At 38.1% G+C, this 27,813-nt stretch overlaps 2 protein-coding genes across 2 annotated transcripts in view; both read right to left on the minus strand.

The window, feature by feature from the left end:
• Nucleotides 1-121: 121 nt before the first annotated feature.
• LOC106129970 (clathrin heavy chain) lies at nucleotides 122-27,790 on the minus strand. The gene is made up of 29 exons (XM_060950551.1): nucleotides 27,637-27,790; nucleotides 27,382-27,490; nucleotides 25,953-26,178; nucleotides 20,323-20,577; nucleotides 18,723-18,911; nucleotides 18,054-18,308; nucleotides 17,407-17,603; nucleotides 16,798-16,978; nucleotides 16,001-16,194; nucleotides 15,061-15,287; nucleotides 14,525-14,696; nucleotides 13,490-13,768; nucleotides 12,935-13,153; nucleotides 12,182-12,324; nucleotides 11,769-11,903; nucleotides 11,227-11,449; nucleotides 9,068-9,242; nucleotides 8,539-8,693; nucleotides 7,967-8,191; nucleotides 7,383-7,623; nucleotides 6,940-7,097; nucleotides 6,475-6,642; nucleotides 6,023-6,172; nucleotides 5,443-5,685; nucleotides 4,740-4,854; nucleotides 4,000-4,166; nucleotides 3,721-3,807; nucleotides 3,286-3,412; nucleotides 122-2,621 (listed from the first exon to the last, which is right to left on the minus strand). The coding sequence occupies exons 2-29, from the start codon at nucleotides 27,421-27,423 to the stop codon at nucleotides 2,521-2,523; spliced, it is 5,049 nt and encodes a 1,682-aa protein (XP_060806534.1). The 5' UTR covers nucleotides 27,424-27,490; nucleotides 27,637-27,790; the 3' UTR covers nucleotides 122-2,520.
• LOC106129944 (leucine-zipper-like transcriptional regulator 1) overlaps nucleotides 21,906-27,813 on the minus strand; it is a 41,882-nt gene continuing 35,974 nt past the window's right edge. Inside the window, exon 17 of the mRNA XM_060950553.1 lies at nucleotides 21,906-21,916. The gene's annotated coding sequence lies outside the window, so the exon portion shown is untranslated. The remainder of the gene's footprint in view (nucleotides 21,917-27,813) is intronic.

The raw sequence follows: 27,813 nt of genomic DNA on the forward strand, positions 1-27,813 counted from the left end.
TTCCATAAAAACATAGCAAGTGAAAAATATTAAGAAATTATTTCAAATTCTACAGTAGTTATGAAAAAAAAAACACTGTATATAGGAGGTAACTTTAGGGATAGATGGAAAAGAAAGACAATTATTTATTCATATAATATATTCTTACTATAATAAAATTCAGGGAAACAGTATCATACATGAATAAATACAATACTAATAATAAACAATGAACTCTTTCTGCTAAATTTGTTAAATTTATTATACCAAAGAAAGAAATGAACTATAACAATGTTATCGATCATAAATTTGTTAATATTAGGAATGATTTGAATGAATAATTTAACATCAATGACTCGAGTTGACTCTCAATAGCAATATTGCATTTTGCAACGCTGCTTGGAGTCTCAAGTTACTTGGGCGCAAGGCGTCAGTATTGTTGAAATTATTTATGTATTTTAACATAATAGTACAGTGACGTGTATAGGCATTTTAAACAGAATATGCATACTCTGTAATTTTCCAGGTCTGTCTACCATCTAGGTTTTTCCGCCTGCTCATCACTGTGCTACGATTGTCCCAGTAAGATTTGCGGGTACATACTCTCATATATTATATTCTAGTGAAGGCATCATTCAATGTGATAATACGATAAACAAAGAAAAGCATCACGCGTGGTTACAGTCGTGCACGCGATCATTACTCAAAAATAACATCGTACCGCTAACTATTCCACCTAAACTAAACCTAAATGTATCTAGAAAATATTTATCATTAAAAATAACCAAGAGTGTTCGGGTGTTCAATTTCAATTAATTCCGATTGCCCCCCACTATTGGGCGCGCATACCATTATATACATATAAATAACAAGTCAACTTCTAGATATGATTTCTACATAATTTATTTTCGGCAGGTACTTGAGAGACTTGGCGAATGATGGGAGATATAACAGAAACTAGCACTAAATGCTTTTAATAGATTGACCATATGAGGCAAAAAGCTATCTCCTGTCTTTCGCAGAGCCCTCAGGAACATGCTAACAGATGTGATCAGTGTTGCGTCGGCGCAAGCCTATTGCACGGTCAAATTGTCTCGGACCATAATATTACATAATAATTTGTATAAAAATAACCAATTCAAAAATCTATTTTACAAAAAATATGAGTAATTCCATAATAATAATATAAATCAAATCAAATACCTAATTGTAGTAAATGTGGACTGTATCGCGATGTACATTGAATTATCTACATTGACGAATGTATAATATGCATTTAGCACGAAAAGTTACTGCGTAACTTTATCGCTGATGTTTAGAAGATGATAGAACTAAGAACAGTGCAGTTTCTAAATATTCCAATAATTTATTATACATTTTTATCAATATAAATTTGTTTTATGGGATTCAAGAATATAGTATTTATTTGTTTCACAATAGCTGGTTGTATGTGCTTTTTGCAAACGAGTCAAACAGCACTATGGGAGCTGCATTATATATATGCGTATACCTCTTTAGGTACCATATAACAGGAGTAACCTGATCGCACCATAAAGTATAGTGGCTAGTTCCGCATACACCATTGGACGTAAAGTCGAACCCGTCGTAAAGCCAAACAATTCACTAATTAGCTCTCACTTCCTTTAAAAAATAAAGCACTTTAGTCATGAGAGCTACATAGCAATCAATATATTAATATAATTTGTACAGGCTAACAATCTTCCAACTCCACACAACAGCCCAACTAAAACTATATTACTCGGTGCACTTTCGACATCCTAATAATACTTGATAGTCGAATTTTGGTTAAGAATAAAAATTAAATGAAAAATTAGGCCTCTTCGGCGGGCGAGAGTGTAGAAAACTTAACTATCATAAGAGCAGTCCACTTATAAAACACAGTGAGTGATCCGGTCGCAAGTGCACTGAGTCTCACGTAGGACTGTGGAGTGTCATCATACCACTGAAATTTTGATTTACCATTCATCTAGAAACTCTAACATGAAAGCAGCTTTTTTAATTCACTATTTGTTTTTCTCTAATTTGCAAACATTATATATTAGTTATAAAATCATCTTCCAAATAAAGATATTCTAAATACTGTTAGCTAACTCTTTTCTTTATTATATTATACTTTGAATGTGAATTTTCTTAGTAGCATTACAATCAATCAAATGAATATTTGATTGTTACTTTTGAAAATTATTTTTCTAATTACAAGAATACATGAACTTCTAGTACATTATAATTCCAAAATGGGTCATCTTTACCCCATGACATACATGTGTACGTAGTTGTACATGTTAAGTGCACAAGAAATAGCTATCATTAAATTCTTAGTTGACCGACACAAAGTGACCAACCAGCCTTACAGATATTTCGCACAAAAATATTTATTTTCTTGCACAATTTTGAAGCACATCACCACTTCTACACAGCACTTCCGCAATGAAATGGTTCACAATCTAGATGAAGGTAAATCACTATAGTCGTGAGGGCTCAGCAGCCGAACGGGGCGCGCGGCCAGGGCGAGGCGCGGCCCTACATGCCGTAGCCGTGGTAGGGCGCCGGCGACGGGGCCTGCGCCGCGTACGCGTACGGGGACGCCTGCGCCGCTACGCCCGGGTACGCCATCGAGGGACCTGGGTTACGATACAATCGGTAAAATATACGTACATTTTATAAGTTAACAAAAAAATCTTCTGTAAAAGTTCGCAATCACATCTATCAAAAATACACAGAACTGTATTTACTGAAATATTTATCTTTTTATTCACCTTTTGTACTTAATGCTAATAACAATCTAACAGTCTACCATTAGGTTTAGCAGAGGGCCATATAATACTGTTAAGGGATAACCAAAAATTTGAGTGCTAAACGCAGATGAAATCTATTTTTAAGACTCTGTTATGATCTGCATGAAAAACTTCTTCCCAAGCAGGCCATGCAAGTTAATCAAATAAATAATCATTGTACAACTTACTGTCGAAACTTGTACATAGCAAAAAAAAGCTGAAGATTATGAAGTTGACGTTGTTGAAGAAAATACTGCAGTGCAGTTTGGTACTGCTTCTTCTGCACTGACGCTTTGGAAGCGAAAGTAAACTTAGTTTTAAGTAATTTATTTGACGTCAACCAATGTTGTGAAATAAAATAAAGAGGTATGACAATTATCAATTGATATTGAAATGTCCCATAATAAAGAATAAAAGTTTCTAATTTGGTTACTCTAGTACTAAGAGATAATTTGAGTCTGAGTAGAAATTCCCACTGACTCGTTAAAGATTTGGTTAAGTTATTAATCACCTGCTGTGAGCATAAGCTGCGGTTCCATGATCATGGCGGGCTTGGCTTCATGCTCGGCACTCTCCGTACTACGCTTGGCATCGGCTTCCTCTAATTTCTCCACTTTCGTCGTCAACTCCCGAACGGTCTGAAAGGAAATAATCCAAATTTTGAAAATATTAAATTATTAAAAAAAAATGTGTAAGGAAACATTCCGTTCTTAAAAATAGTCAATATAAAGAGAAAACATCGTGAGAAAATACAAGTCAGGAAAGTGATTTTGATAACCTTGACCTCTCTGAAGAACCTGACCAATTTGATGCTAGATTTGACATGCTCTACAGTACATAACACAAACCAGGTCACAAGGTACCCTCTTTGGCCTTCTTAGTGAGAAATCCGGTTTCTCAAACTAAGGGCTAAGCAGGGTGTCATTATATAAAAAAAAGTTTCTACCTGAATAAGGAATGGCATGGCGAAATCCATGATGTTGTGTCTCCACGCTAGTTCGATGACCACGTCAGGTTTCAACAGGTCGTAACACTGAAAAAAAAATTACTTGTATGAAAACCATATACATATACAAATAGATTACATTAATTTATGGTTAAATCTTTAGTTATCAGAAACATGTATCTTCAAACGTTATAGAATATAGTCAGCTTTATTTTACAAACACCATAAAAAAGATTTTTAAATCTCATTCCAGACGACATATGTTCGTTTTATCCTTACCTGGTACAGACAAGCGGAGAAGCACTCATAGTTGTCTCTTTCAAGGAACCAGTTCAAGAGTTCCTCCGCAACTTCGGGCTGGCGGGATTCCGCGGCGTACTCCATAGCGTCCGCGTACAGCGCATCCTTCTTGCATAACTCAACGCTCTGTTTCCATCTGTTGTTGCCTGCAATTTTATGATACTTTAGAGAAGAGTTTATGTGACACAGAGTACACCCAAGATTGACCTGAAATAAAGATGTCGACGGCGTCAGAGATGTATGCGTGCCAGTGGAGTCAAAACAAGGAAAAATGTTGAGAAAATTTCGAAAAGCTGAGCCCAGGTCCCTATTTGGGTAGCACTTGTTTGGTGACCAGGAACTTGTTTATACATACATAAAATCACGCCTCTTTTCCGGAGTGCTAGGCAGAGACTACATGTTTCTACTTGCCACGATCCTTGCATACTTCTTTTGCTTTATCCATGTTCAATTGAGTGTTCAACAGTTGTTAAAATTAATCTGCAATCATTATTGTGGCATTTTCCCCATTGTACTTTTCCTAAGACTGATGATGGACCCTATGATCACGATCTTTGACTGGTAAAATGATCCATTAATTTTACCAGTCATAGATTTAAAACAATAACACCAAGGGACTCCTACCACAATTATAGGAAATTTAACTAATGTTAAATACATTGTCACTGGTGGATTTAGTTCTTATAAAGTGTAAAAACAACATTGAACTAATTATTTACCTTTGTAAAGGTAGGCGGCGATCCTTCTGAACTCCGTGAGCTCGTGTTTCTCCAGCTGTTGCGCGAGCGCAATCGTGTCGAAGTTGTCGAACGCGTCTATAGACGTCCGTAGACCCTGCAATTAATTTTATATAATTACATCCTTATTTCTCACGAGGTATACAGAACCAACTGTCTTGAAAGGCTGAAAGGCCAGCTGTATGATTTAATGACAGAATTGAGATTCAAATAGTTACAGGTTGTTAGACCATCGCCTAAAAGACAAATCCCAAGTCTATTATGAATAATTTCAGGTTTACTTATTAATTACATTCTGATGGATTGATACAAAACAATATGAGAGGCACACATATACAAGAGAAGATTGGAGAGAAATGCAGTATCGCCTTTCCGAACTTCATTTTGCATAGAATAGATTTATTTTCAAAATTGGATACAAGGTATCACTTACTGACGTCACATCACTAAAATATAATTATAACTATGACCGCTTCCAAAGCGCATGTGTAGAATAAGCGGCGGAACAAACTACACTGCAGCATTTCCATCGGAGGTCAATTTATAAATATAGATCTCTTAAATCTAAATCGTGGACGAATGCACATTATCTAGATTAAAAGACCTAGTCGGAAGAACTGGTTTGAGCCTGATCTTCAGAAACATTTCATAACATTGAGAATGTGATTCTTCTCTATCAACTAACCTGGTAGTCTTCCTCATCAATAAGCAGCGAGTTGAGGGCTTCATTCACTGCCTTGTTGTTCAGGCTCTGCACAGATCTGAGGTAGGCCTTCACCAATTGAAGGTGGCCAGCCTTGGTGAAGAAGGTCACTGCCCTTGTGTGGTCCATGCGAGGAGCCAGGACAAGGAGTAAGTCGTTTAGGAGCAGAGGCTTGTAGTCCAGGTAAAATTGGATCGCTTTGTAGTACAGCTCCATGTTCGCCACCTGAAAATTGAAGCACAATTAAGTAAAGGAGAAGTGACATTGTAAATGACACCTAAATTCGTACCATTTTCAAGTGCTCGCTAACAGTCATGATAGAAGTTACCCAATGAGAGAAAATATTTCAAGTAAGTAATATCCAAACAGAATTTGATGGATCATACATGCTTTACTAGCTGGCCTTACATTTTTTGTTTTCTTTCTCCATGCGTAAGTAGCAATTGCAAAACATCACAATGTTTCGGTAGAGGATCCCCGGGACTCACGTCTGACCTCCACAACCATTGCAGCGGAACCTACCCTCATTTATATACCATTCAAACATTCTTTGTCTGCTAACCTTGGTGATGATGTCCTTGAAGTGACCCTCGCGCCACGCCTCGGTGGGGTGCTGCATCATGGTGAGCGCCGCGTTATCATACTCTTCATACTTGTCGTAGAGGAATACTAACTCTGACCAGAGATGGGCGTGTTCAGCTGCCCTCAGGACCTGAAACATGAACGTTTAAATTAACATGGTTATAAAAAAACTGTTATGGGCAAAAATAAAAAATATATAATTTATTCAGTTACATCAGAATATTGCCGTGCAAAACTGAAAATAATTTCTAAACGGGACTTTTGTCAAGAGCAGTGTTGTAATAAAATCATTCCGTAAGCGCTCTAGTTAATAGACCTTAGAACGCGTCATTGCTACAAATTCGTAGCGAGGACAAGGCATCAATGGACAAGAAATTTTAAATAACAAAGCCACATCTCTAGGAGGATCGAAACATCACAATATAAACTGACCTTAGGTATGTTGACCCTGGACCAGAAGAGTTCCAGGTGCTCTCGCATCTTGGCCGGCTTGTACTTGGAGTAGAGGATGGCAAGCTCCGTGAACATGCCCATATGGGCTCTCTCCAGACCCAAAGCTGCTTCCAAGAGGCTGATCAACTCGTCGAAGTGGCCACGGTCCTGTAAAAGACATACAGAATATTTAAATTGGATTGGAGTTTGAATCACAAATATTTAAAAAGAAAAATCCCCTTTTGACTCAGAATTTACCTTTAAAAAATGTACTAAAAATAAAGAATGGTAATTTCTATCTTTTCAACTTTGAACGGTAAATTAAATCTTGATGAGAGAATGAATATTTATTATCATCCGGCAACATAATCAAACCTCGATTTCTCCCCTCACAGTTTTATGGAATAAGCTTTACGAGTACTGTATATAGAGCCCTATATTCGTAATTGTGCCTAGATAACTCACCTGGTAGTAGTTGATGAGGTCCTCCAGCTCGTCGGCGTGCACAACAATGTGTAGGCCGCACATCTGCGCCAGCCGGAACTCTCCGGCGTCGACGCACGCGAAGCAAACCTCCTTCCACGTGCGAGTAGAGTTTGCTTTGCGAGCGCTGTCCACCGCTCCTGTTTGTATGGACATAGTTTCATATTAATAATTGAAAATTATTCTATCGCATGCTAAAAAGTTTTGTACTCCTGAGAAGACAAGATATGATACCAGATAAGCTTAATTTACATTCTCCACCATGAGACAATGAAGTTACAACTCAAAACTTCTCTTTCATATTCTGGTAATAGTATCTTTTTTGCATCAAACTAGACACTAATTCAGGTATGCTTATAGTGGCCAATTCAATTTTTTTACAATTTTCTTATTATCAAAACAAGATATGAAAAATTTCTACATACCCTGGAACTCCTTCAAATGCACCAACGTAATAGCAAGTCTGGCGAAGTTGCTGACATTATTGTACAGCAGTTTAGCGGCGTTGTACATTTTGTCATCGAAGCAGCGGTCTCCAATCTTTTGTATATCCGCATGGTTAGGCCCAGATATGAACTCTTCCAAGTCGGCTAAGCGGCCGGTGCGAGCGTAAGCGTATATGAGCTCGGATTCAATGTAAGATTCTCGCGCCTTCTTGCGGGCCATCTGTGGAAAAAAAAGCGTTAATTATTGTCGGCTATGTATTAATGACTCATTTCTGAGTTAAGTACATTAGTTTGATTACTAACTTATGCTCTTACGGTGAGGTAAAACATCATGAGCAATCCTGCACAATTAGACAACTGGATTTGTAACCATGATCCAATACAGTGAAGACTCCCCTGGAAAGGTTGTGGACGTCACGCTTCGTCTAAAAACTTGATTTACTCAATCGAGGATCTTGCCTCCTCAAAGACTTGAGGAGGTAACTGGGATACACAGCAGGATGATCATGTGTAGAAACAAGAACATTTACACAAATAAAAATTATAACATAAACAATAATTACCTGTAGATACCGCACAAGATCTTCCCAAGACTGCTCACGAGTGGCAGTCGCGACCACGTCCATGTAAGCCGAGGGGTCATCAGCCTTGATGTAAGAGTCTATGGCCTCCTTCACGAGACCCTGCTGTAACTGAGCCTTGGCCAGCTGGGACCAGACCCCGGGCTCGTTGCACCGCTCGGCGAACTCGTACGCGCGCTCTAGGTCTTTCACTTGCTCTATCAACACCTGAAAAAGATTTTATGGTTATTCCATCTGCACCTGCATATCGTAAAAAGTTTATTAATCTAATAAACGCTATATGCATCTAACAGCTGCAAGAAGAGCGCAAGCGAGATGATAATGAAGAACATTTCTTGCAAGCTTGAACACAGACAACTGAGCAATGTTTTGCTTCACACAAAACTTCTAAAATTTGATACACGCTTTGCTATTTGTTCACTACGAAACCTAATAAAAGACACTCCCCTCTTGAGTACTAATGACATTTATGCCCCTAAAAGTATTAAAAATGGATGTCCAATACAAAATTGAAAAGATAGTTATAGTAGAAAAGAACTATATTAAATCGTCACCTGAATGGCCGAGGTGTTGACGTCAAACTTCTTGAAGATGGCAAAGGCCTCTTCGTACAATTCATTGTTGATCGCGATGTTGGCTATGTCGGGGGCGTCGTAGTTGTCCAAGCGGTTGATGTACTCCATGACCCGGGTGCGGTCCGCCTTGATAGCTGTGGAAATGCGGTTATATTTAGGTTTTGGTAGGAGATTTTGTTTAAGAATCTTCTCATGTTACCGCCAGTATATTTTGGGGTCTGCGGTCGACTAACTATTAAATCGTTTTCAAAATATCAGTTACATACATCTAAAAATTTAATTCGGAAACAGCAGGATAAGGTAAAACGAGATTATGGCGGTCACTAAATGATTTGAATTTTTTGCAATAAACATATATAAACATTTGGGCATAATTTTAGGCTACAGATTTTTCTGTTTACTTGACAAGGTTCGTGATTATTTGTTGCAATAATAGTCTCTCTCTATGACAAACTTTTAAATCAACTATATTTTAATATCTTAACTACCATAGAAATAAATCTCTCACCAGTGAGAATAAGCAAGTTCTGCAAGTTCCTGTGGTCAGAGAACACAGAGTTATCCAGAACAATCTTCTCCAGCAACTCTATCAGTTCATTGGGGAGGTCTGCTGTCATGAACGCTTTTACCGTGGCAGAGATGTCTTCAGGGTCTTGGGTCTCGGATAGAGCAGTTTGTACCACCTAAAAAGAGTTTGAATTAAATGGTGGTTTGAATTAAATTTTAATTTAGTAAACTTTATCTTAATGTGAGCTAAAGGAAAAAGATAAAATAAGGTGATGAAATAAATAAGGCGATGTTCTACCAAATTGCTTTCTGTCTTTTAGACCATATAGGTAGGGTTTATTTAAGATTTGAATAGGAGTATTTATTTAACAAGTTAAAGTACAGATTGGTCTCTGAGAGCAGCCACAGATGCTGATCTCTGTATCTTGCGAGGTACGATCGCGTTCATATCTGCAGTCATAGTTTTAAAATTCTTACGGGTTAAAATAGCGTGCACTGTGGTTCCACTAGATACACACACACATGCATATTTAAAAAGAATAAATATTCCTTCAAATGAATACGATCTTTAATACCAATGATATTACTAAGTAAAACAGTTTATTATTCTATGACATATAACATAACAAAACAGAAAGAGACGGTAATCAACGATGGCCGAACTGGGCCCGATAATTGTCGATCGAGATATTGTCGTCTCTCATTATTTGCATAAGATTTGCCTATAGAGGGAAGCCTGCGACTGCCAGACTTATGTCATTTCAATAAGGTTGAAAGTTTGTCTGCACACGACCCAAACATAGTGGTTCCTTTGAAAGTTATTGGATAGCAATTTTATTACTTCGTGTGAGCAAGTGAGATCTAAGATATATTAGATAATCTCGCTTGCTCACACTCGCTTGTTCTAGTTACTAGCGTTACTTGGATTCCGAAATTATTCATGGATTTTTTTGTCAATTTAAAAAATAAAATTAGTTTTACTGACAATTTTTAATGTTTCAAGGTGTCATTTCAACTAAGTAACTGACTGACTAACTAACTAACTGATATCTAAGAATTACAATACCCGTGTCTTCAAACACGGAAATCAGCAAGAAATGTTAAACAAGAGGGAGCAAAATAAAACATTAAATAATTAAAATTAGTAAATTTTATTAAAACAGTTTATTTATAGTTTTGTTTACATATTGATGATTATATAAAGCTATACATACAGCATATTACACTAATTGTATCATCTACTTATCTCCTGTTATTAAGGTTACAGCTTAATTATTCGTTTTCATAAAGAAAAGATATTGAAGCCGTCCTTAAAATACTATCTAAGTAATTAGTAGTTTTAATATAAACTGGCAGAACCTTTCACGCACTATATGGACTCGATGCACAGGGCAGTTGTCTTGCACAAATGATATTGTTGGCATATCATCAATCGGATAAATACACGGCACAGTTGGTAACATGGTTTCTTCCAGCACTTGCACATAATGATCAGCTGTAGCGCGTCCTGCTATCCACACCTGTTCCCCAGGTCCAGCAGCACTCATCTAGCCCCACATATTTACAGATATGCGTCCAGACTCCATATTTGGCATAATATTTTTTTCTTCATACCGAGTTGCATTTCTTTCCCATAAATGAAGCCTACCGTGTTGCGATGACGTAAACGAATTTTCGTCCGTAAATATCGCTTTTTTCCAGTCAAAATCCAAATACTGCCTAGCAAATTCTAAATGTTTTTGCTTATTTATTTCGGATAAATACGGCTTTCTTGCTGGCTGTCTGTGGTGTAGTCCCTCACGGTGCAAACTCGACGAACAGTAACCACTGATGTGTCGAACTGTTTCGCAAATGTTCAGGTCGGTAATGAAGCCATTATTTTCGTACTGTTCCACCATGGATCTTCGCTGTGTGGCGTGTCGCTGTGTTGATTAGCGGACGACGGCCACTGCGCGGCGACTTTTTACACTACCCTCTTCTTGATGGCGCGTTACCCAACGCTTTACCGCTTGTTGTTTATAGTGTTATTTGTGTGAATGTGTGAGTGATACCGGTGACTGCAAGCTATAAAGTTTTGCGAACTATGACTGCAATTATGAACGCGACCGTACCTCGCTAGGGTCTTGAATAAGGACTTATATCAACATATACAATAGCTACCTGATCGATGAGCTGCCTCTTGTACGGATTGGACTCTGAGAGCACTTCGAGCCACAGATCCTGGTCTCTGCGCCTCACGAGGTACCTCGCCTGAGTCTTGAACAAGGAGTTGTCGTTGCAGACGGCGATCAGCTCGCGGTCGCATTGCCCTCGCTCGTAAGCGACGCACGCGAGGTGTGGATCGCGTTTCTCACAATAACGACCGACAACACGCGAGTCATACCTGTGGGGAAAATATTTCATAAAAATTATGTAATGAATATAAATATGTGTTTTATATTTGCATGTTTACGTATTTCTGAATTTTTTGAAAATTTGTGTATTTAAAGCTCAAAATCAAAGCCCGTGAAATTTCGTAATTTTTCATACTTCACTGAAAATTTCAAACCTTGTCATAAAATGTAGAATCAGCTGATTCTTAATTATAGGTCGGACAAATCATTTTCCATCTTAATTTTGCTGGGGTTCGAACCAGACACCTAATATCTTATAGGCATGCACATCACCGGTGCACCGCAAATGCAAAGAAAGAGTAATCTTACCACTGGTTCTCCTTGAGGAACCTCTCGGGGTTGTTGTTGGAGTCGATGTATATTTTCGCGAGGGCGTTGTGAGTAGCCGGCTCGTTGCAGCCTTCGTGCACGCGAGTCTCCAACCAAGGCAGGAGGAGTTTCAATCTGAAATTAAAATAAATATTCTAAGTCTTTACAGACAAATAAAAACTATCTTCACTGTTATTGTATCATCATCATGTTACTGGATGTATCATCATAATGAAGCATAACATGAAGAGACGACTAAGGAACTTACATCTAGTGCATCAAAACTGATTGCTTATCGTAAAATTACGTTGCTATTAAGCAAATCTCATCCTTTCAAACAGTATGATGAAAGTGCCAGAAAAATTAGTTTTTTTTATCTGTCCCTGAGTGTACGATTAATAACAAATACCAACCTATTCCTCTTCTCAACTTCAGCGACCAGCTCATCAGTGGAGAACTGACCACGGACTACGAGAATTAGGTTCTTTATGATGTCTTCAGCGCAGTCCACGTCTAAAAGTCCACCGACGACCACGGGCAGACGTGATGGGTTTACCTGCAGAAAACCAAATTTATGAATAATTGAATGCATATTTTAAAAATAAGCGATAAAAACAAGGAACAATTGGAGGCACCCGAATTTCCGTCTTGAATTTCGGTACCATTACCTTGATTTATGAGAATATTTATGAGAATTTTCCCATATGGTTTAGTTTTTTCATAAATTCAAAATTCAAAAAAATTCAAAATTCAAAATTTTTTATTCATTATTATAGGATATTATTGTATCGCTTAATAATTGTCGTATGGTTTAACAACTTGGTTGACGTCAAATAAATTACTTAAAAACTAAGTTTACTGCTGCTTCCAAGGCGTCAGTGCAGAAGAAGCGGTAACAAACTGCACATAAAGTTATAAAAACCCGAGTGATGACGATTTTGAATGTTAACACAAGATCCTAAAATGATGTCAAAACCGTGACATTATTCAAAGATCTAGAGTTAGTAAATAGGCGTCAATATATCGCCCTAAAATTTCCTGGAGTAAAATAGGTATCATACATATAATCACGTCTATATCCCTTGCGGGGTAGACACAGCCTACAGTTCTGAGAAGACTGTAAGGCTTCATTCAGTATAAAATAGGTATCAGACGTAAAATCTCACCTTCTGCACATAAATCTCGATATACTTCTGCAGGCTGTTTCTATACAGATACAACACCAAATCGTGGACGAAGTCGAACCGGTCGCAGACGATGATCAAGGGCAGCTGGTCGGGCAGCTTCGCCTCCTTCAGGAAGTTCTTCACGCGTTCAGCGTTGTAGCAGTTCGATTCCCGGCAGATGCGCTCCACTTCCTTGATTTGACCGGTTTTGCATGCCGCCTGGTAAATTTTTTATTTTGTATAAAATTCTCTATTTTTAATCTCTATTAACAACAAAAAAATTAAGTTCATGGTGGCTAAATAATTACAGCGGCGATACAATTAGAAGTCGTGATAACGTCATCTAGTTAATTCTGTTTTGAAAATAGGTCTATTTCTAATCAGAGTATATTTTTTACTATTCTAGATAAGTGTCCATTTAGATGGAATCATTAAACATATTATGGTAAGGCCGAAGACAAATTTATGTTCTTAGCCCCTCAACAGAAACAACAAATCTGAATTATCAACTAAGAAATTCAAAGCCTATTTAAGAGAGGAGAATAAGAAACTTACTTGAATATATTTAAAATGCACTTCAGGATCCTGGCTGAAGTTAACAATCGAGCCGAGGAAATAGAACAATCCCTCATACGTCTTGAAGCTCTCAAACAACTCGATTAAAGCCTTAGTGGTCAGCTGTTCATGATATTTGGTAGCGATTTGTACGCAGATCTGGAGGTTTTGACGAATGTTCGCTTGGAGCATGGCCTTCAGGCATTCCAATGAGTCTTCAACGGAGAGACTGCCGAAGTATGTCACCAACCAATCAGCGGATAGTAAGTGTGTGTGGACCTGAAAGGGAGAATATGTGGGTTACGTTATAGAAATAGCATGTAGTGCTGTGTGATCACCGGCATTTTAGAAAAGGACCACGTCGTCCTCTTCCCAATCATGTCATAAATAGGCGATGGGATTCTTCTTCGAGACTCGATTCACAGCAAGATGAAAGCCAAGCAGAGAGCAGTTTCAATGTCGTATAATTTTAGACATTACCGCCATGACTATAACACAGAGAATCGCTTGAATACGCCGGGGGCTTTGCGATCATTCCAGCGGCGTCCGCGCAGAGTCGGGGCACGACTGCTCTGACTGGGAGTATCCTACCAGTGGTAGCATACCAGGAGTAACGTGTATCGTCAGGGACTGTCGTATTTTGTATGTTACACCTCCCCTCGAATAGGGGGTGTGTAACACACAAACTACGACACTATAAAGATTTTGTCGGGAGTCAAGAAAGGGTGCGCTGTTAGAGAACAAACACGAGATCAGCGCACTCCTTTCATGATTCGGTTCGCTCGGAAGGTTGGTAGAGTCCTGGTTGGTGATCCACACACTGTGCCTTCTTTTCCTCGCACTGAACTTCCTTGACTTGAAGTCCGTTGAAAATGCTGCAGTGTAGTTTATTCCGCCGCTTCTTCTACACATGCGCTTTGGAAGCGGTAGTATTTATAATTAGATTTAAGTTATGTGACGTCAATAAGTGATACCTTGTATCCAATTTTGAAAATAAATCTATTCTGAGACATGAGCTTCGCGAGCAACACGTACCACAGCCCGCTTGATGTCGTAGAGGTCGGTGTAGTGCTCCAGCGCGCGCTGCAGCAGGCCCGCCTTCTCGCAGAGCTGCGCCACGTGCGCGCGGTCGTAGTGGGTGAACATCGCGTTGCCGAGGATTGCGTCCGCCACTTGCGGCGCGGACATCAGGTTCATCTCCAGCAGTCTGTCGACAAAACATTCGTTTAATGTTTTGAAATTTGACTGAGAATAATGACATAGCTGCAGGGATGATGGCAACTCGACTGATAATTTGAAATTGTGTATTTGGTGATGAATACCAAGGCAAGTTGGGTTTTATTGCAATATGGTACGACTCTGAAAATATTACAATATGTGTATACAGTTAGCAAATAAATAATAAAAAAGACATACATATAATCACATTTATATTCCCATTATATGTATATTGAAGAGATGATAAACATATTAGATAAACATTTGAGCATGACAAGAAATAGGCGGCTAAAAGATACTTTTACAGACAGGTCAAGAAAACTATAACATATGTAACGTTCATCTACACTTACCTAGTCTGCAAAGGTCCCTCCTCAGGCCTATTGTTCTTCAACGCGTCCAACAAGAACGCAGTACATTGCTGCACCATATTCTGTTCCATGAACACGTCGACAATCTGATTGATGTCGGCCAGCGGTGGATCTTCCGCCACGAGCATGCCGGCGAAGCCCGCGCCTTGCTCTGGGTTCGTTCGCATCACAGAGCGCAGTAGGAAGATGTAGTCAGGAGTGTAGCCCACCTTTAAATGAAATTTTAAAAAATCAATAAAATATACAGATGAATGTTGAAATACAGCCATAGAACTGAACGTGACCTTTCAGTCATTTTAAGGCTGTTGGCTCTGTGAACCCCGCATGAGATGTGGACGTGATTATATGTACGTACATTTATATATATGCTGACAGAAAAGTGGAAAAAAGATTATAAAAAAAGCAAGGCAGTTGTATCTTTTTTTTATATATTCAACTGTCCTACTTTGTATTCAACGGTCTTAAACTTTCTTACTTTGAGGGTAACTAATTCTGTGTAATATGTTTATATGTAATGTATGTATGTATATGTAATATAGAAAAAAGTCTAAAGTACGCGTCGAAAAACATGTTTGTTGGGATAAGTTACACTAAAAGACCATCTAACAAAACAAAAAACGAGAATGCGACCAAAAAAAGAATATAAATTCTTTTCTTGGTCGTATTTTCGTCTGATTGTTTAAATGTTTTGGCAAAGTAGAAAGATAGTATTTAACAATGGTCTACCTGCCTTGGACTAAATCTAAAGTTCTTTTATCATAAACTCACTTTACAGAGCAGAAGCAGCCTTATTCTACCGTTGTTGGAAACTATTCTTGCTTATAATTTATTTCCAAAATTCAAATTAAAATTCTTAGTGCATTTTTTAATAATATGTATTTAGGCATTTAAAAATAATCTGTTTGCTCAAGAAAACCCATACCTTCTTAGCATAGAGCACGATCTTTTGGAACTGGCCAGTCTCAGCGAAGCACTGTATGACCTTGCTGGCCACATTAGCCCTCAGATACACCGACAGGGCCAAAGTGGGGTCCACTTGCTTCACGAGATCGCCCAACTCTTCCGAACATTCCAGTTTCTCTTCTTTAAGCCACTTCTCTAGCAGTTGCTTGCGGCCTGTAACAATTTCATAAAATTATAAGCAGATGGACTGGCAATATTGCAATACAGAAAAGACATGTATAATGACATAGCAGATGCAGTGTTCCACTAGCTGGGAGCTGGATAGCGTGGCATACAACACATACCCTGCAGCATGACAGGCCGACACAGCTCCAGCGACTCGAACTTGTTGAGCTGCGCCTGGTCCAGCAGATGCTGTGTTCCACTAGCTGGGAGCTGGATAGCGTGGCATACAACACATACCCTGCAGCAAGACAGGCCGACACAGCTCCAGCGACTCGAACTTGTTGAGCTGCGCCTGGTCCAGCAGATGCAGTGTTCCACTAGCTGGGAGCTGGATAGCGTGGCATACAACACATACCCTGCAGCAAGACAGGCCGACACAGCTCCAGCGACTCGAACTTGTTGAGCTGCGCCTGGTCCAGCAGATGCTGTGTTCCACTAGCTGGGAGCTGGATAGCGGGGCATACAACACATACCCTGCAGCAAGACAGGCCGGCACAGCTCCAGCGACTCGAACTTGTTGAGCTGCGCCTGGTCCAGCAGATGCTGTGTTCCACTAGCTGGGAGCTGGATAGCGGGGCATACAACACATACCCTGCAGCAAGACAGGCCGGCACAGCTCCAGCGACTCGAACTTGTTGAGCTGCGCCTGGTCCAGCAGGATGCCGAAGTACTGCAGCAGCGGCGAGGTCTGCCCGGGCTGCGTCGGCACCTGCTGGAAGCGCTGGATGGTCTGCGGCGTGCGCAGGATGCCGCGGGGGGCCATCGCCGCTACCTGGGCGGTAAATACATAACAATAATAAACGATTTGTATAAACAATGAACTCAATTAATAATAGTGTAAAAAATCTAACGGAAATTAGTCATTAAGAAAGAAAAAGATCATTTTCATCCTCACAGTCTCGGTTGCATCTACGCCTCTCTGGAAAGGAGCTCAGATGCCTATGACCAGGAGTCAGGTAGTCAAAATTGGGTTAGGTCAGTCAAGTTTTATATCAAGTGACTCCCATCTGACCTATGCAACCTTCGCATGGGAATTTAACGCATATTTCACAATGGTTACACAGCCAGTTGCCTAAATATGCTGCACCACCACCAAATGGTCGCCCGAATCTTCTAACCTAAATATTTATTGAGTGTAAAATTCTTGTTATTTATATAATATATTTATTATAGTCAAACAATTTTTAATTTATTAAATACCTTAGCAGCTTCCCCATACTGGCCATTAGTGAACAGCATATTGAACTTCCGTACGAACAACTCCTCAGCGCCGGCCAAATTGTTCCTCACGGCGAGACGCAGAGCCAGCTCTGGGTTCTGAAGCACCGTGTTGATGTACGGAACTATTGAGTCCTCCTCCACAGTCACAGAGAGGACTTGGCCTTTGCGGTTTACACCTGTGGAAAAACATCAATCAAAACTTAGAAAGATAGACTGGAGCTCTAAGGTGTTGGTTAGTATGGGGTTTATTTTCCTTCCAAAGTGCGAGCTTACTTCATGTAAGTTTTGAGTTACCAATTCCAATTTCAAAAGAACCCCTAAATACTGGTACAATGTGACAAAGCGGTAACGTACTTCCGAGTTTCGAGTCTCAAGGTACCTGATAGAGAACTTATTTTTCTCTGGCATATCCTGCAGAACAAAAGTAACTGCGTTTGGAAGACGCACTCGCGGTCCTATCAAATATGGCTTGTCTCATATCTTTTCTACTAAAATCATAGATGTCGATGTCCATGGAATCTACACTGTCATAATATTCACTTACACAGTTACAGAAAAGGTAAAAAGTACCTTTGATTATTTCTGTGCAAATGAATGATGATCCGACAAAAAAAATACCAACTCACCAATAATCCCGCCCGTAGCTTCATGGGGCGCAGTCACAAAGATGGTATCAGAAGAGATCCTGTTCATATAAATGCAGGTGCCTGTCTCGATGTCGTACATGTGAATGTAGCCGTACTTCGTGATGAGGTAGATGACGTCATACTTCGGAGACACCTGCATGGCGACCGGGAAGTCATTCTGGGCCTCCGCCGGGAAGAATACGTCCACGGCCTTCTTGGGGAACGGCTGGTTGCCAGCGGGGGTCTGACCCACCTCTGTAACAAAAACAAAGGTCAAATGTTTAGACCCGAGTATAAAAGATTGACCAGGTTATTATGGATTTCCAGTACGAACCTTACTAGCTCAATGGAAGAATGTTATAGGCCAGTAGAAAAAATATAGATACAACAAAGCCATACATAAGAGATTTTGGAAAAGTCTTCACTAGGTAATGATCAAATAGCTTCTGGGAAGTAAAACCTGTGTCAAACCACTGCCTCTGAAGTCTGAAGTCGTGATATTCTAATGATGATGTCCCACTTGAAATGCTTAAGAGCCATATGTCCTGCAGGAAACCTGGTCTCGTGTGGCTGCTAACATACAGAGTATATGAAGAGAGCTAATGTCCTGCATTCCGATATAATATGCCATTATGTCCGCATGCAGCAGAATGTAGTATAGTCACTCACCAATGATGTGCAGTTTGCCGCCCTGTGCCGTCCTCACGGCGAAGCAGAAGAGAGTCGACGGCTCGGCGTTGCCTTCAGCCTTGAAGGTGGCGAACGAGGCGGCGTGGCCTTCGATCGGCTGCGAACACTTCCTCTCTACAGAGTACAATTGCATGGCTCCCACCACGCGGTTTTGCTGGGCGGAGATACCTGTGAAGAAATAACGCTCGTATTATATAAACAAATCTCGTTCTCATATTAACGTGTTGTCTATAACTGATCGTTTTGTGCCGTGTCGTTCTCGGCATTTATAATAGGAACACTCTTGTTTGACCACGATCATTCAGAACCATGCACAATGCTTAATAATAAAAGAAGTTTGTTAAAAACATAACAGTCAATTCATAGAGAAGCTATTTGACTTCTATCTTAAACTCCGATGAAAAAATTACTGAACGCGCTACAACTATTTCTGTTCGTTAATTATAATACAAAAAAAAAGATACAAAGTAATCAATGAATACATGCACATTTGCATGGCTGATAAACCGCCCACTCGGGTTTTCAACAAAGCCAGTCTTTATCTGTAATCATTAATCTGTTCCTGTTGTTGATATATTTCATTGAAATCCAAACTGTTAACAACGTATGACTTGTGATTCCCGGCAATTTAGAATAGGACCACTCCGTCCCTTCCGGCGATGGGCTAGCAACTTGCCACTATTTGAATCTCAATTCCATCTTTAAGCCATAGCTTTTCAGTCTGCGAGACTGTTTATATGTGATTTTTTGTATACATGTCTTTTAACAAAGTACTCATATGAAAAAGAAAACATCCGATTCACAAAGCTAGTTTATTTTTGTGTCCGGCAAACATTTTGTATTTTGTTATATTGAATGTTTTCAAGATAGCGCCGCGCCGCATTGAGTGGGCGTCTCTGGGCGTCGAAGCGTCCAAACACGTCATAATAATACCGATCTTTACTTTTTTACGTGTATATAGTGTAAAAAGAGGTCATTATGCCTTTATGCATTTATAGAAGACTGGATAAATGAGGTTTATTTCTTTAGAAATACAGATAGATGCATAACACTTCTTATTCTATCTCTCCTTTCAATCGGAGACAGTAAAATGTTATACCAAGTTGTTTTTTTATATTGTGTGTGATTGTTGGACGGTGTTTTACTTATTAACGCCCCTTTTTGCTTTAAGTGATAAGAGTGCAAGTGGTCATTGAATGAAATTGTAAAACATGTCCCTGACTTATCATAACGTTTTTCCGATTACTTTTATTTACTTAATTATTCATGAATTCATCAGCATAACAAAACAATATGTAAATACTTAATTTTATAAAAAAAACGAATTTAAAATACCAAAATATTAATTAAGTGTGAAGGTTTTCTGTTATTATCTATTATTAAATTTTTTACTGTTGTCTTTACTACGCCGGTACTGTACCTAGTCGACTCAACAATTCCATCCTTGAAACTTTCGATAATTTCACGCCTCGTACGAGAACCACGTGAGATTTCGTTCGTTCAATTTTTCGTTTCACGCAAACGCAGTCACGGGCATACTAAGTAATAATATTCAAGGTCTATTAACGTGGGCACATACCAACAAGCAACAACCACTGCTGCTTCGGATCGGTCCTGTAGTTGATAATTTGGCAGTCGGCGAGCGATGAATGACGGTCGAACATCTTGACAGGCGTGGAGTCGCCCTCCATGGACCAGTGGTACACGGACATCTTGGTGACCAGCGCCAGGGTGTTCAGGGAGATCCACTTCCAGAACACCACGTCCTCCGTCATAGTGTGCGCCTTCATCTTGGACTTCATCTCGATGTTAAAGATTTGGAGCGTTTTTTGGGCTGCGTGAAGAGAATTATGATTATTATTTTCTGCACACATACATCCATCATACCTACTTCCAAACATACTATAATAAAAATAAGATTCATATTTTTGTCGGTTTTGATGAATTTGGCATTGAAATAGGACTGTGCGTTCAGGAGACTAAATATTTCGTAGATTCCTACGGCAACGAAGTCATAGAATATAATCGAATATAGGTATGTATAAAGTAAGGTGTCATTCATGATATACCAGTTAATTTTGAGAACATACATACATAGAACTACTTCATAGAGTGGATACATGGCATTTAAACCATTTTAAAAAAAGGTATGAATAACTTAAATTGCGTTTAATAATTATCTTCGACAATACTTAAAATCTTGTTAATGGTATAAAAATATACATAGATACATCATAATTATGTTCCTGACCTTTACTGGTTAATGATAGAAGTGTATAAAAAAACGTTAAATAAACAACGCTGGTGTAAACATTTATTTATTTAGTGATAACCGGCTATGACTTCACATAGCGTCAAGCGGCGTGACTCATTTGTGTGTCAACTTGTCCCCGTACCACGATATGACTATCTTAGTTCCTTCTCGTCTGTCACCACGTCTCTATCGATTGCAGTCGCGGTTAGGGCGAGTATACATCCATAAATGTATGATCACGATTCTTTTCCGGAAGGGTAAGCAGAGACTACATATTTCTTACATTCATGCATACTCCTTTTGCATTATTCGACGAGGTAGGTATGTTAATTAAAATAATTAGGCTTATAAATTTGGGTTTCTTATTATAGACGGTGGGCTAGTAACCTGTCACTATTTGAATCTCAATTCTATCATTAAGTGGAACTGCTAAACGTGGCCTGTCAATATTTCAAGACTGCTGGCTCTGAATGAATGAATGAATTACGATAATGTGTATAAACCTAAGCCGTAGTATTACAAAGAGAACCAGAGAAGATAATTATACATTCAGTCAGAAAAGTATCGGGAATGGATTATTTATTTATGGTTCCAAATTCAAATTTTTGTTTTTTTTGTTGTTGTTAGATTGGCACAACTGTTTTCCATTTTGGCGCGGAGTTTGAGTTGCATCTGTTGTTTACATTAAATACAGTGCTATTTTTAGTTATATCATATCTAGTGTGTATTGCTAATTTCATAATGGATAAAAACATCGAACAAAGAGTTTGTCTTAAATTTTGCATTGCCAATGGAATATCGTGTTCGGAGTCACTGAAAATGTTACAGAAGGCTTACGGTGAATCGACTTTATCAAAAACTCGTGCTTATGAGTGGTACAAAGCGTTCAAAAGCGGTCGAGATGTGATGGAAGATTTGCCTCGCTCTGGTAGGCCATCAACGTCTGCAACTGAAGTTAACATCGCAAAAGTGAAGGAAATAGTGACTGAAAATCCTCATTCAACTTTGAGAGAGATAGCCACCGAACTTTGTGTATCTCACGAGTCGATCCGTACCATTTTAACTAATAATTTGGGTATGAAACATGTTGCCGCTTGGCTAGTCCCAAAAGACCTGAATTTTTTTCAAAAACTCAATCGCATGAGAGTCGCTGAGGACATGCTAGAACGAGTCAATTCCGACCCAACATTCATGAAACGCATTGTTACTGGTGACGAGACGTGGGTTTACGAGTTTGACATGCAAACTAGTCAACAAGCTTCGGAGTGGCGCCTTTCAACTGAACCGAAACCGAAAAAACCACGCCAAAGTCTTCAAAAGTCAAAGTCATGTTGACTGTTTTCTTTGACTATCGCGGTGTTGTGCACTCGGAATTCTTGCCGGAAGGTCAAACGGTAAATAAGGAATATTATTTGAGTGTTATGCGGCGTTTAAGAGAGCAAATCCGACGAAAAAGGCCAGATTTGTGGAAAGAAAATTCTTGGATTTTGCACCATGATAATGCACCTTCGCACAAGGCCATCATTGTGAACGAATTTTTAACCAAACACTCAACAAATACCATCGAGCAACCACCATATTCACCAGATATGGCTCCAGCCGACTTTTTTCTTTTTCCTAAACTCAAATTACCACTTCGTGGCACCCGTTTTCAATCGGTAGAAGACATAAAAGAGAATTCGCGGCGAGAACTGACCTCAATTCCGGAAACAGCGTTTAAAAAATGTTTTGATGATTGGATTATTCGTTGGCGTAAGTGTATCGTTTCTAAAGGAGCATATTTTGAAGGTGATAAAATAAATTTGGATGAATAACAAACAGTTTGTGTATTATTGATCTTTTCCTGCTACTTTCTTGACAGAGTAGTATATGTATATACTTTTAAAACGAAAAAGTATTATCTTTTCACAATCATGATACTCTCCGGATGGTTTATAAATATTCATTAGATATTTATATCCGACCCGAGTGAAGCGAAGCATGAAGTACCAAAAGAACTGTTATCTGGGCGACAGAAATTTAACAGGTCAAATGTCATCGAAATATGCAAACAAAACAACGAGTAAAGTAAGAAATATAGAAAAAAATAGTCAAGCCTATGGAGTAATTATATAATAAGCATTGGGGTGGGCCTTTTATAGTTAAGTGTCTAGTCTGACGAAGGTTTAAAACCGCCTTCATATAAGAAGTCGTTTAAAACAACTGCATACTAGATATATAATTAATATTTTGCCTAGAAACAGTTAACTCGTATAGACCTGGATCAATATAAATAGTTTAACGCATACCGGTAAGTCAATGTACAGCAGGCAGTGTACCAAAGATAACCAATTCGACTTTATTCGGTCTGTAATGCGACCCATTGTAAAGATTGACAATTATTCCATAGTTTTTCATTTAAGATAAACCGTAATAAAATTTTGTTTTACTGATCTACGCCCACAAAAGGAACTGCGGATTAATAAAGTTTCAGCCTAATTACGTCATGATAAACGTATCTTTTGTAGGTGACGTCAATAATTAAAAAGGCGAGGCGACGGCTAAACATAAAAAGCAAATTTAAATCTAGCTTTTTTCATAGAACAAGCGAAAAAACCATACATTACTTTTATATCTTCACAGGGTTTTCGCAAATTTCACGGGATTTTTTACTGGGAAGAAAGGTACCCTATGTCCTTCTCCATACTCGTACATACAATTCAAGATTAGTTTAGTAGAAAACGTGTGAAATGCAATAAACAAACTTACTTTCGTATTTATGATATAGTTAGGATAAAACCTTGACATACAGAAGTTCTTTTCATTATTCGTTTATTTTTCTCTACTTCCACATATAGTTTTTTTTTTATGAATTCTACTTTCTTCTCGATAAGTATTCCTAAAATCTATTTCATAAGCATACCGTCTAATATTTTATAAGCAGTACCGTATCCTATGTGCTTTAGCGATGACATAGTAGCTTAATATTTTGATTAAAAAAGGTCAAGCACTTATGGCATACTGTGGACTAAACAAGAGTCTTATTATTATTATTATCACAAGGGCACTAGGTTCAAAATCATTTGTAAATCATTACCCGATAAATTGATAAATCATATCATCACTTTCAATGTCATTTCGCATGTTGTGGTTTTGTTAAATCTAAAGTTTCTGTAAATTGTGAATGTGAGTTTCTGGAACTTGGAATTACTCCCAGAAAATTCTAATTGGAAATCACTGAAAATCCTTCCATTGAAAGATAACAACTCAGATAACTGCTGAGTTATCTATCGGTTGTCAAATTACAGTCTTCGGCTGCAGTAAGTGAAATGAGTATTATACTTTCTCTTTTAAATTTAAATTGTAAAATTTCGATAAAATTCATAGAATTATTGACGAAGAGAATAATAGAAACAAAATGGCCATCAATATGTTCAATCATAAATTTTTACGAGATAAAAAGTAGTACTGATAAAGTTTGCGGTGAAGGTCGATACATATAAGACAACCGAACAAAGCCCAGGGGACAATGACACAGATTCTAAACACATACGTTTTAATTGTCGGCTTTCGCGCGGCAGAAATAGTATAAGAGATAGATGCGCATTTGTTTACTGGAAGGTTGGTTCCGTAATAGTTTTAGAATCCCCTAATTATGTATATAGTGAGAGCTTCTCCAAACTAAAAAAAACAAATATCATAATAGAAATCTGATTAATATAAAAGTTGCAAAGTACTGGTTAATATTTTGTCGTAGCCGTAGATACCTAAGTGAATTTTGTGACTGCGAAAGCTTTACAACTGCGCGGAAAACCACATGCGATGCAAGACGAATAGAAGTGCATAATGCACTTCTATTGTCTTATTCAGATTTTATGATCATCACATACGACAAGCAAGACGGCATCGCAGACTCCATCTTGATAACGGAATAAGTTTCCCACCAGTAGTTACCAAAAGTGCAGCAGTCTCTTGTAATATACGGTTGGTGGGCTGGTGCCAACAACGTAAATCCCGACTGGCACTGACTCATCGATCGTATCAAAACAAAGCTCGAAAAACAGAATTCGCGAATTTCTTATAAAATGTGAGAAAATTTATTAAACATTGTTCTTTCTGTGCATTTTCCGCCTGCGTGTAATAATAATAAAAAACTCTTTATTGCACCAAGATAACATGATTTGCAGAAATATTATTATAAGAAACGACAACTCTCAAATTGAAGATGTGATATAAAATTTTTTTTTCTTTATTTTTTCACCATAACATAAATAGTTAGGACAATTCTTACGTACAAATAAAAATAAATTAAGGCAACTAAGAATTAATCCCACTAAGAATAGAACCAAATTGATTAATTCTGCGAAATAATAACGTTAGGTAAGTTACAAAGACATTATGGTAATGGTTTTCAATACTTGTGTATATAACAAAACCGAGCCCACCCACGCGATACTCGGAGCGACTATAAAATAATAGATTGGTCCCATGACGTCATCCGTTTCCAAACTTCCGAAGTTTAACTTCATGACCGCCAGATGGCGACTGTGATCAAAACTTTTTAAATTTGTAGGTTTTACCAGGATGAAAAGTACCCTATATCTATCTACAGACTCTTAATTATATGTACTATGTATGTATAATTCATAAACATTCTTATTTTTAAGAGCTATCTCTTGCTGGTGGTCATAAACCATGATCATGATCAACCATAATTTTTTAGTCAAAATGCATATTTACATTTTATTATACCAATCAAATAACTTCTAAAATGCACAAAAATTTAAATAATAAGCTTCTAAGCTTAGGATTGCGTTGCCAACTTGCGATTTACAGCAAGGATCAAATGGCTAGCTGTCCAATTAATCACTGGGCTTTGACATACTTAATGTACTATAACCAGTGTCTGAATGCCTTGTTAATATAACTGGCTGATAATAAAATTATTAATTAAGGTTTTAAAATGACAATCTTACCTTCTACTCCAGCTTTGCCCTTAAGTGCAATCACTTTGCTCGCTGGGTTCATGATTGCAGAGTCTGCACTGATGGGTCGCCGAATAGGGTTGGTGGGGTCGGCCATGTCAATGATGACCACTTCGGCCGTGTCGCCCACCTTCTCCCGGACACAAATGAACTTGTCCGACTCCATGGTGAGAGTGTTGAAGGATATGGACGCTGAGTTGATGCCCACATTGGTAAGCTGAAAGAAATTTTGTTTATTTATATAAGCCCTTATGACATGACAGTGAAAATTGTTTATGAAATAAAGTAGGCAGGGCTTGTGGAAGTGTAAAGTTACGCTATCTGCTTTGACCCAAAGGAATGCTGTCCCTGTAGAATGGCACTCATGCCATTTATTTCACAAAAATCTATCATTGTATTGCATTTATTATATGATGACGTGAAACGGGACAGTGCTAGTTTTTTGTGTGATAAAAACAGCATCTTGAATGCCATATGGGGACAGGAAAAAGGTATTATCATAATTGTATTTTAACAAAGTCAATGTATGTTTTATGTAAACTTCTAAACAGTGTTGCTTTGGGCATTGGCGGACTTACATTAAATAGATTAAATTAGATACAGAGAGGAGCAAATCTATGTACCTATTTCACAAGGTATATTACTCTTTTCTAACAGTTCTAAAAGTCCATTATAGGATTGACTTTGAAACATAAAATAAAAAACCTAAATTTAAACATAAAAGAAGAGAACAAAATAAATTATTGTACAGCTAGATATTTATTTCAAGATGTATAAAAAACTTTAAAAATTATGGTTAAATTGTTTGAAAGACAAAAGTTGAAAATAAACTAAAAAAAATAATTATATTGAACAATCCTAAAACTCCAAAATTTTATTTATGCAAATTTGATTGATATGTACTTTTATTTTTATTCAAGTTATGTCTTCCAATATGTGTAATATTGATAAAACTTTAGAGGTATTTTTTTCAAAAATGTTTACTTGTTTTGTTTAGAAAATAATGATATTTATTTTATATTGATCAAGTAGTAGTGGCTAGCATCCACCCATCCTATTCATACAATATCTTTTGTAAGATAATAAGTAAAGATAAGAGACTATTGTTTTCTCAAGTTAATTCAGAGTTACTTCCAAGTCAATGACCTCATTTAACTCGAATTTGGCAAGTGGAACTCAAATCATATGATTCAACTGGGAATGTGGAACAAATCAATACTATAACCCGCGCTCCCGTAGACAAGTAGGGGGTGGAAAGAGACATGCCGAAATTGCGCAATGTCACTGCTGCTACCGCTACAGCCTCAACAATATGGTAAACTATCTAACAACATAATGCGGCCTAAAAGAGTAATAACCAGAAAAAATGTCTCCAGAGGAAATGCTATCGGCAATCAAATAAACCGATGGGCGTACTCACCTGCAAATGTTCCTGGAAACGTATGGGTAAAACTTGCGCCATGGTTACGGGACTCTTCGGTTTAACTACACCGAAAAGCAATAAATGCGACCCTCTAAAATCGCAGAGTCTGAAAAGATATCACAAATCAATTCACTGCTGTCTCATCCAAAAACACTTTTGACAATCAACATGGCGTTCGAATTGGAAATAAAGTGACAACGACCGGACACAAAAAAAGTAGTACGAACTATTGATTTTGGTAAATTTACTCACTAATTCATTAAATTCTACATGAAGAATAAATAATATGAGGTGGATTTTAATTTCACTTCAAGAAATTTATGAATACTACACTCGCAGCTGCCACATACACAATGAATGAAATGGCAGATGTTGGAAAAGGAAAGTGATTTTTGGATGCGTTCATTTCATATCATGCGTTTCCACACG

This window comes from Amyelois transitella, chromosome 22, assembly GCF_032362555.1.
Source record: "Amyelois transitella isolate CPQ chromosome 22, ilAmyTran1.1, whole genome shotgun sequence".
Taxonomy (NCBI): domain Eukaryota; kingdom Metazoa; phylum Arthropoda; class Insecta; order Lepidoptera; family Pyralidae; genus Amyelois; species Amyelois transitella.